At 40.3% G+C, this 9,605-nt stretch overlaps 1 protein-coding gene across 1 annotated transcript in view; it reads left to right on the plus strand.

Moving 5' to 3' along the window:
• LOC118835818 (arylacetamide deacetylase-like 4) overlaps positions 1-8,576 on the plus strand; it is a 30,877-nt gene extending 22,301 nt beyond the window's left edge. Inside the window, exon 4 of the mRNA XM_036743096.1 lies at positions 7,802-8,576. Within this exon, the coding sequence (XP_036598991.1) occupies positions 7,802-8,576 (775 nt within the window). The remainder of the gene's footprint in view (positions 1-7,801) is intronic.
• The last annotated feature ends 1,029 nt before the right edge of the window (positions 8,577-9,605 follow it).

Here is a 9,605-nt window from a genome sequence, read left to right on the forward strand (position 1 = left end):
ACAATAAACTAAGGAGGTAAATAGAATATTAGAAAAGTTGGTGGAGTTGTGAACAGATCCAGCCATTCCGGAGAGCAATTTGGAACTATGCCCATAGGGCTATAAAAATGTGCATACCCTTCGATCCAGCAATACCACTCCTAGGGCTATATCCCAAAGAGATCACACAAGTGGAAAAGGGACCTGTATGTACAAAAATATTTATAGCAGCTCTTTTTGTGGTGGCAAAGAACTGGAAATCAAGGGCATGCCCATCAATTGGCGAATGGCTGAACAAGTTGTGGTATATGAATATAATGGAATACTATTATGCTATAAGAAATGGGGAAGATACAGACTTCATAATAACCTGGAAAGACCTACATGATATGGTGCTGAGTGAGAGAAGCAGAACCAGGAGAACATTGTATACAACCACAGACATATTGATTCTGTGATGACTAACTTTGATAGACTTGGCTTTCCTTAGCAATACAAGGCTCAAAGACAGCTCCAAAGGACTCATGATGGAGACAGCTAGCTATACCCAGAGAAAGAACTGTGGAGTCTAAATGCAGACTGAGACAAACTATTTGCTCTCTTTTTTTCCACTTCTTTTTTGGTTTTGTTTCTTATCTCTCATGATTCATTCCATTGGTCATAATTCTTCTTTGCAACCTGACTATTGTGTAAATAAGTTTAATGCAAAGTTTTATATAGAATCTATATTGGACTGCATGCTGTTTTTTGGGGGGGAGCGAGGAAGGGAGGGAAGGGAAGAAAATTTGAAACTCAAGAACATGTAAAACTAAGTGTTGTAAACTAAAAATAAAAATCTAATTAAAAAAATAAAAAAATTTTAAAAAAGAAGGAAAGCAGAAAGCTGGGAAAAAAATATTTATAGCAAGTGTCTCTGAGAAATGCCTCCTTTCTCAAATATAGAGCGAACTGAATCAAATTTATAAGAAGACAAGTCATTCCCCAATTGCTAAATGGTCAAACAATATGAACAGGCAGTTTTCAGAAGAAGATATCAAAGTTCTCTATAGTTATACAAAGAACTCCTCTAAGTCACTTTTGATAAGAGAAATGCAAATTAAAATTCTGAGATACCACCTTACACCTACCAGACTGGCTAATATGACAAAAATGGAAAATGATAAATGTTTGAGAAGATGTGGGAAAACTGAACACTAATGAGCTGTTGGTGGAGTTGGATAGCCATTCTGGAGAGCAATTTGGAACTGTGCCCAAAGAACAACTGAACTGTGGGTACCCTTTGATCCAACAATACTTCTACTAGGTCTGTATTGCAAAGAGATCATAAAAAAGGGAAAAGGACCTACCTGGGCAAAAATATTTATAGCAGCCCTTTTGGTGGAGGCAAAATAGTCGAAATTGGAGGGATGCTCATCAATTTGGGGAATGGCTCAACAAGCTGTGGTATATGAATACAATGGAATACTTGATTGCGCAGTAAGAAGTGATGAACAGGAAAATTTCAGAAAATCCTGTAAAGGGTTGTATGAATTTATGCAAAGTGAAATGAGCAGAACCAGGAAAACCATATACAGTATCAGCAAAATTGTGTGATGATTGACTATGAATGGCTCAGCTCTTCTCAGCAACAAAATGATCCAAGCAAGGTAAGTACAAAGGACTCACAAAGGAAAATGCTGTCCACATCCAGATAAAGAACTGGTGGACTCTGAATGCAGATTGAAGAAATTTTTTTCACTTATTTTATTCTTTCTTGTTGTTGTTTTTTCCTTTAAATCTGTTTTTTTCTTTCACAGCGGTGACTAATATGGAAATGTTTCACAGGATAGTATATGTATAAACTATATCAAACTGCCTACCATTTTCATAAGGGAGAAGGGAAGGGAGGCAGGGAGAAAAATTCAGACCTCAAAATAATGTAAAAATGAATGCTAAAAATTTTCTTGACGTGTAACTGGAGGAAAAACAAAATACTATTAAAAATATTCTAAAATGAACATCATAGGTTCATCAGACTGTTAAAGGTATCTGTGACACAAAAATGGTTAAGAGCCCCTCATGATGAGTAAATAAACTTAATAATGGGAGATGTAAGAAAATGCAGAGATACTTTATAACTGCCAAATATGATACATAAAGGGCAACCCTCTCTAGAATGGGAGAACTGGGAATATTTTTAGCTCCTATAAATTATTATATTTTTGAGGCTTTGTACTTTATTTATTTGATGCATTTCATTTTGACATATCAGTCACTTCCTAATAAACACTCCCCCTCATATTGCCTTCATATTTAAAAAAATTAAGCAAAATGATCTAATACAGCAGTTGCAATTAGGTATACATGTAACTTTTCACTCAGTGTCCTTTTTGTCCTGCTTTCTTTGCTCTACATCAGTTCACAGAAATCTTCACACATTTCTTTAACTTCATAGTCACCATTCTGATAATACTGCATTACATCCCTAGACCACATTTTGTTCTCTGCAGTCCTATTCATATTGATAGCAATGGACTACATCAAGAACATATTTGCTTCACACTTTCTTGTGCAATTCTTGTGCAATCTGTGTGTGACCTCTGGAGCACAAGTCACAGCCATGGTCTGTGATGTCTGTGAACATTCTCATACACCAAAACGACAACACAGTGGGAAGAAATGGTCTCTCTTATGAACTCATTCCACTCTCCCAGATTTCCAGCCTTAGTTTCCTCAAATATAAAATGGGGGGGGGGGGCCAGAGCCAAGATGGCGGCTGGAAAGCAGGGACTAGCATGAGCTCCCCGCCGAGTCCCTCCAAAAACCTATAAAAAATGGCTCTGAACCAATTCTAGAACTGCAGAACCCACAAAACAGCAGAGGGAAGCAGGGCTCCAGCCCAGGACAGCCTGGATGGTCTCTGGGTGAGGTCTATCCTGCACGGGGCTGGGAGCTGGGAGCTCGGAACAGAGTGGAGCAGAGCCCAGCGTGAGCGGCACGGACCAACCAGACCAGGAGCCAGGCGGAGTGTACCCTAGCGCCCTGAATCAGTGAGCTGCAGCAGTTACCAGACTTCGCAACCCACAAACAACAAAGACAGCGGAGAAGGTTAGTGGGAAAAGCTGTGGGAGTGGAAGGAGTTTGAGGTTTGGCCACCGCCCCCAGGGCAGCGGAGGTGAAGCACCTAGAGAAGTTCAGCTGCAGTTGCTTCAGGCCTCAGGCCCACCTGGTGGGAGGCATTAAGTGGTGGATCAGAGCAGGAGTGCAGAGCCTGCTGAAGATCTAAGTCCAGTCAGGGTTGGGGGTTCTTGGAGAAGGAGGAGTGCTGGTGTGGCAGAGCTGGCACATCTCCCCAGGCGAGGAACATAGTTCTCTAAACTCTACAAGCAGTCATACCCCACTGAAAAACTCAAGGGTCAAGTTGGTTGTCTGGGAATATGGCCAGGCAGCAAAAACACACCCAGATTCAGTCTCAGACTTTGGATTCTTTCTTTGGTGACAAAGAAGACCAAAACATACAGCCAGAAGAAGTTAACAAAGTCAAAGAGCCTACAACAAAAGCCTCCAAGAAAAACATGAACTGGTCCCAGGCTACGGAAGAGCTCAAAAAGGACTTGGAAAAGCAAGTTAGAGAAGTAGAGGAAAAATTGGGAAGAGAAATGAGAAGGATATGAGAAAACCAAGAAAAACAAGTCAATGACTTGCTAAAGGAGACCCAAAAAAATACTGAAAAATATACTGAAGAAAACAACACCTTAAAAAATAGACTAACTCAAATGGCAAAGGGCTTCAAAAAGCCAAAGAGGAGAAGAATGCCTTGAAAGGCAGAATTAGCCAAATGGAAAAGGAGGTCCAAAAGACCACTGAAGAAAATACTACCTTAAAAATTAGATTGGAGCAAGTGGAAGCTAGTGACTTTATGAGAAATCAAGATATTATAAAACAGAACCAAAGGAATGAAAAAATGGAAGACAATGTAAAATATCTCATTGGAAAAACCACTGACCTGGAAAATAGATCCAGGAGAGACAATTTAAAAATTACTGGACTACCTGAAAGCCACGATCAAAAAAAGAGCCTAGATATCATCTTTCAAGAAATTATCAAGGAGAACTGCCCTGATATTCTAGAGCCACAGGGCAAAATAGAAATTGAAAGAATCCATTGATCGCCTCCTCAAATAGATCCCAAAAAGAAATCTCCTAGGAATATTGTCGCCAAATTCCAGAGCTCCCAGATCAAGGAGAAAATATTGCAAGCAGCCAGAAAGAAACAATTTGAGTATTGTGGAAACATAATCAGAATAATCCAAGATCTGGCAACTTCTACATTAAGAGATCGAAGGGTTTGGAATACGATATTCCAGAGGTCAATGGAGCTAGGATTAAAACCAAGAATCACCTACCCAGCAAAACTGAGTATCATGCTCCAAGGCAAAATATGGATTTTCAATGAAATAGAGGACTTCCAAGCTTTCTCAGTGAAAAGACCAGAGCTGAATAGAAAATTTGACTTTCAAACACAAGAATCAAGAGAAGCATGAAAAGGTAATCAAGAAAAAGAATAAGAAAAAGAAACTGCAAGGGACTAAAGTTGAACAGTTTACATTCCTACATGGAAAGATGATGTGTATGATTCGTGAGACCTCAGTATTAGGGTAGCTGAAGGGAATATGCATATATATATGTGTATATATATGTTTATGTATATATATGTATATGTGAGGGTGTATGTGTGTATATATGTATGAGTATACTATATATATAGAGAGAGAGTGGACACAGGGTGAGTTGAAGATGAAGGGAAGATATCTAAAAGAAATAAAATCAAATTAAGGGATGAGAGAGGAATATATTGAGAGAGGGAGATAGGGAGAGATAGAATGGGGTGGATTATCTCGCATAAAGGTGGCAAGAGAAAGCAGTTCTGTGGGAGGAGGGAAGAGGGCAGGTGATGGGGGAATGAGTGAATCTTGCTCTCATCAGATTTGGCCTGAGGAGGGAATACCATACATACTCAATTGGGTATCTTACCCCACAGGAAAGAAGAGGGAAGAGGTTAAAAAAAAAGGGGGGGATGATGGAGGGGAGGGTAGATGGGGGTGGAGGTAATCAAAAACAAACACTTTCGAAAGGGGACAGGGTCAAGGGAGAAAATTCAATAAAGGGGGATGGGTTGGGAAGGAGCAAAATATAGTAAGTCTTTCACAACATGGGTATTGTGGAAGTGTTATACATAATGATACACATGTGGCCTATGTTGAATTGCTTGCCTTCTTAGGGAGGGTGGGTGGGAAGGGAGGAGGGGGGAGAATTTGGAACTCAAAGTTTTAAAAACAGATGTTCAAAAACAACAAAAAAGAAGTTTTTGCATGCAACTAGGAAATAAGATACACAGGCAATGGGGCGTAGAAATTTATCTTGCCCTACAAGAAAGGAAGGGAAAAGGGGATTGGAGGAGAGTAGGGTGACAGAAGGAAGGGCTGACTGGGGAACAGGGCAACCAGAATATATGCCATCTTGGAGTGGGGGGTGGGGGAGAAATGGGGAGAAAATTTATAATTCAAACTCTTGTGAAAATCAATGCTGAAAACTAAATATGTTAAATAAATTTAAAAAAAATAAAAAAACAAAAAAAATATAAAATGGGGTTATAGTAGCACCTTTCTCACAAAGTTGTAGTAAGAATCAAAGGAGACAGTATATGTAAAGCACTTTGTGAACCTTAAAGTGGTATATAAATGATAGTTATTATTATTATGAGCAAACACTTCTTGGCAGAGGGAAGACTAAAATTTAGCTATCCTATTTAACTTACACTCTCATTAATTGCTTTCAATTTATTTATTGTTTAATTTGGTGCTAGAGGGAGGAGAGAACTGAGGAAGATCCTATAAAAGGAATCATAATTGACATGGATTTAGCACAAAGTAACCTAAGCTCTTTATCTCACCTGATGCTCACAAACAATGTTGCTAAGTAGGTGCTCAAAGAGAAGTTCAGCTTAGTTACCTAACAATTTTGTCTAAGGCTATACCTGTTCCTACTGGGTTGCTATTGCTGCTCAATCTTCCTCAAAGAACTGGTGTGTGGTGAGGACTGTCACTAACAGGTGGTATGGGGGCGCTGTTGTATGGCTGAAAGGGAGGCAGACTAGATGTTTCTAGCACTTTCTTCCCCCACCCTTTTCCAAGAGAGACTTCATTTCCTGCCAGGAGAAGAAGCAGGAGGTTGGGGCTACAAACTTGTTCACTCTGCTCTTGGTTTAATGACAAATGAGATCATACAGAGGAATAAGCTTTGAGTTCTCTACATTAATTGAGCTCCACTTTTTTGAGTGGAGAAGGTGGAGTTGTAGTAATTAGCTTCCTTTCTCCAGGGTCAAAATAGTTGTCGGTAGTCTGGGGTGAACAGGAGACTGTCACTGAAAGGAGAGACATGATATTTATCAAACATCCTTAACTTTATGTTGTTACCAGGCACAGTGACAACATATCTGAATGTGCTGTTGGTCAAAACGGCTGAATCCAATCAATCAATAAGCCTTACATGCCTACTATGTGCCCCATAAAGTATGACATTATTCCATCATTCTTGCCCTCATAACTTCTCTTCCTTTCTCAGAAGAAGAAAACAAAAGAAAACAGATGCATGGTGACTCTTATGATCATAAAATCCTCCCAGTCTTGAGATAGATACTTTCTAGGCAGAAGGAAGTTATTTTTCATTTTGTTCTTTTTCATATCAGCTACTGAATTTTTTACCAAGGGCCAGGGAGTTCCTTTGTATACCTTATTTCTTAATCAGCTGTTGTCTTACTTTGAGGTTCTAGTTAAAGAGATTGGGCAGTGTGGTGGGGTGGAAAGAGCACTAGACTTCAAAGATGAACTGGCTCAATCCAAGCTCTCTTATCTCTTGGTTCCTGGTCTTCAGACAAGTCACTTCCCTTTCTGGGTCCTCTGCCTACTCTTCCACATATAAACGCCTCTCACTTCACTGCCTACACTTTGAGGTTCTCAAGGTCAAGAACTGTTTGATTTTATCTTTGTATCACTAATGATGAGCACAGTGCCTAGAATATAACAGACATTCAATAAATATATCATAGATTTTCAAACTGGGAGGGACCTTAGAGTCATCAAATCCAATCCCCTGCATTTTACAGATACAGAAATTAAGTGATTTGCCCAAGGCCCCATAAGGAAGCCAGTAGCAAAGACAAGATTCAAACAGGAACTCTAATACCAACTCTACTGAGTTCAGCGAAATGAGGTAGTTGGACTAGATCATGGATTCTTAACCTTTTTTTGCATCATGAACCCCTTTGGCAGTCTGTTGAAGCCTATAATTCCTTTCTCTAAATAATATGTTTAAAATAATTCAAGGAAATTCCAAATTTCTGTTCGAGTTTAGTAAAAATAAAGATATAATTTTCCCCATTCAAGTTCAGAGACCCCTTGAAATTTATCCATGTTGCTCTGTGCAACCAAAGTTAAGAGCCCCTGGATTAGATGGTCTCTGAGGTCTCTCACATCCTATAATTCTAATGCAGGCAAGAACATTTAAAAGGGGCATCAGAACATCAATTAAACTGATTTCTTGACCCCTTAATTCAGGGGTGGGGAACCTGCAGCCTCGAGGCCATATGTGGCCCTCTAGATCCTCAAGTGTGGCCCTTTGACTCAATCTAAACTTCAGGGGATTTGTTCTGTGAAGTTTGGATTCAGTCAAAGGGCCACACTTGAGGACCTAGAGGGCCACATGTGGCTTCAAGGCTGAAGGTTCCTCATTCCTGCAATCCTTTGTCCTAGTCATAAGGTATGTTCTCTCACTCTTCTTTTTAGTTACCGTTTGGCTCCTGAGCACAAGACCCTTTCTGCATTGAATGACTGCATGGCTGCTTCCATTCACTTTCTGAGAACCCTGGAAACCTATGGTGTAGATCCTTTTCATGTCATCCTCTGTGGAGACAGTTGTGGAGGGGCACTTGTGGCTTCTGTTTGCCAAAGCCTCATGACTCAACCAGATCTCCCCAAAATAAGAGCTCAGATTCTGATCTATCCCTTTCTCCAGGGATTTAATTTCCAGCTGCCTTCCTACCAACAGAACAAAAACGTCCTATTCCTCACTCGGAACTTCGTCTTTTCCTGTATGTTTCAATGTTTTGATATCAACCCCTCTTGGAAAACTGCTATCCTCAATGGCGCCCATCTGCCCCCTGAGATGCGAGAGAAGTCTGAGGAAAGGCTGAATGTCCACAACATACCTAAGAAGTTCAAAGAGAAAGGCTACCAACACATGTCACCTGGCCCGTTTAATGAGGATGCCTACCAGGAAAACAAACACATCTTATGGACAATGAATTCACCCTTAATGGCTGAAAATGACATCATTGCCCAACTCCCAGAGACCTTGCTTGTGAGCTGTGAGTTTGATGTCCTACGGGATGATGCACTGTTGTACAAGAAGAGGTTGGAGGACCAAGGGGTACCAGTGAGCTGGCACCATATTGAAGATGGTTTTCATGGAGTGCTCCTTACCTTTGACAAAAAGTACTTTTGTTTCCCCTGCTCCTTAAAAATTCTGGATAGTATTGTCCATTTTATAAAGAACCTATAAACCTTATTCCCAGCACTTCGAGGAAAGAATGGCAAGTATGGGCTCTATCCAACATTAGGTTCCCTGTTGAGGACTGAGGTGAAGAGATTGGGAGTACAGTCCTGCCTTAGATTCAAGAGTACCAAAGTAGTTTCTGACAGATGAATAATGAAGAAAGATATTTTGAAGTACTGCTTGTTCACAGACATGGTGATAGGAAGGTTAGCCTGGTAATCCTTGTTTCATCTTTTCTAAATCTGTATTAGCATGAGTCCTAAGATAAAATATAAGTGCTCAGATAAATTCATGGATGGTCCCAGGGTGATAAAGCCCCAGGCTTAAGAATGTCCTACAGGATATCTGGTGTGACCTTTAATGGCTTCTTTGTGCCCAAATTGGGAGCTGGAAAGATGAAGCTCCTTGTCAGTGTGTCAGTTCTTGTTTTATTCTTTGTATTTAAATCCCCAGGACCTAGAGAAGTTGTATGGTGCAGTGGATAGAGAACTGGCCCATGTGCTTGAAAGACCCAGGTTCAAGTCCTACCTCTGACATATATTCCCTATATGACCCTGATGGGGCATGGGACCTGGACTCCAAAAACACAACACAGCTCCTGAACTTTTCTACACATCTCCACCTAGATACTCAATAATCTTTTCAACTGTCCTATCAGTGTGGCCAGCCCAGCCCTCCATTCTCTGTCACTTCTGACCCAGTCCAGCCCTTCATTATGTGTTACCTCTGTACCACCCCAGGCTACTTCCCACCCCTTAATACCACCTAGACCCCTTTTCTGTTACCTCTGGATCACCCCTCCAGGCTGTTTGCCCCTCCTTGATCTGATCCAAATCTTCCCACAATCTTTTTCCTTATAAAAAGACTCAGTCTTTTTTACATTACTTTACATTACATTTACATTTTTTACATTACTAAATATACAGACTCACTAGGAATCTCACATACCCCAATTGATGTTTTAATAAACTACTTGGACTGAAAGATGGCTTGAGTGGACAAATTCTTTTGAAGCAGTTCTGCACCCTTTGCCCT

This window comes from Trichosurus vulpecula, chromosome 2, assembly GCF_011100635.1.
Source record: "Trichosurus vulpecula isolate mTriVul1 chromosome 2, mTriVul1.pri, whole genome shotgun sequence".
Taxonomy (NCBI): domain Eukaryota; kingdom Metazoa; phylum Chordata; class Mammalia; order Diprotodontia; family Phalangeridae; genus Trichosurus; species Trichosurus vulpecula.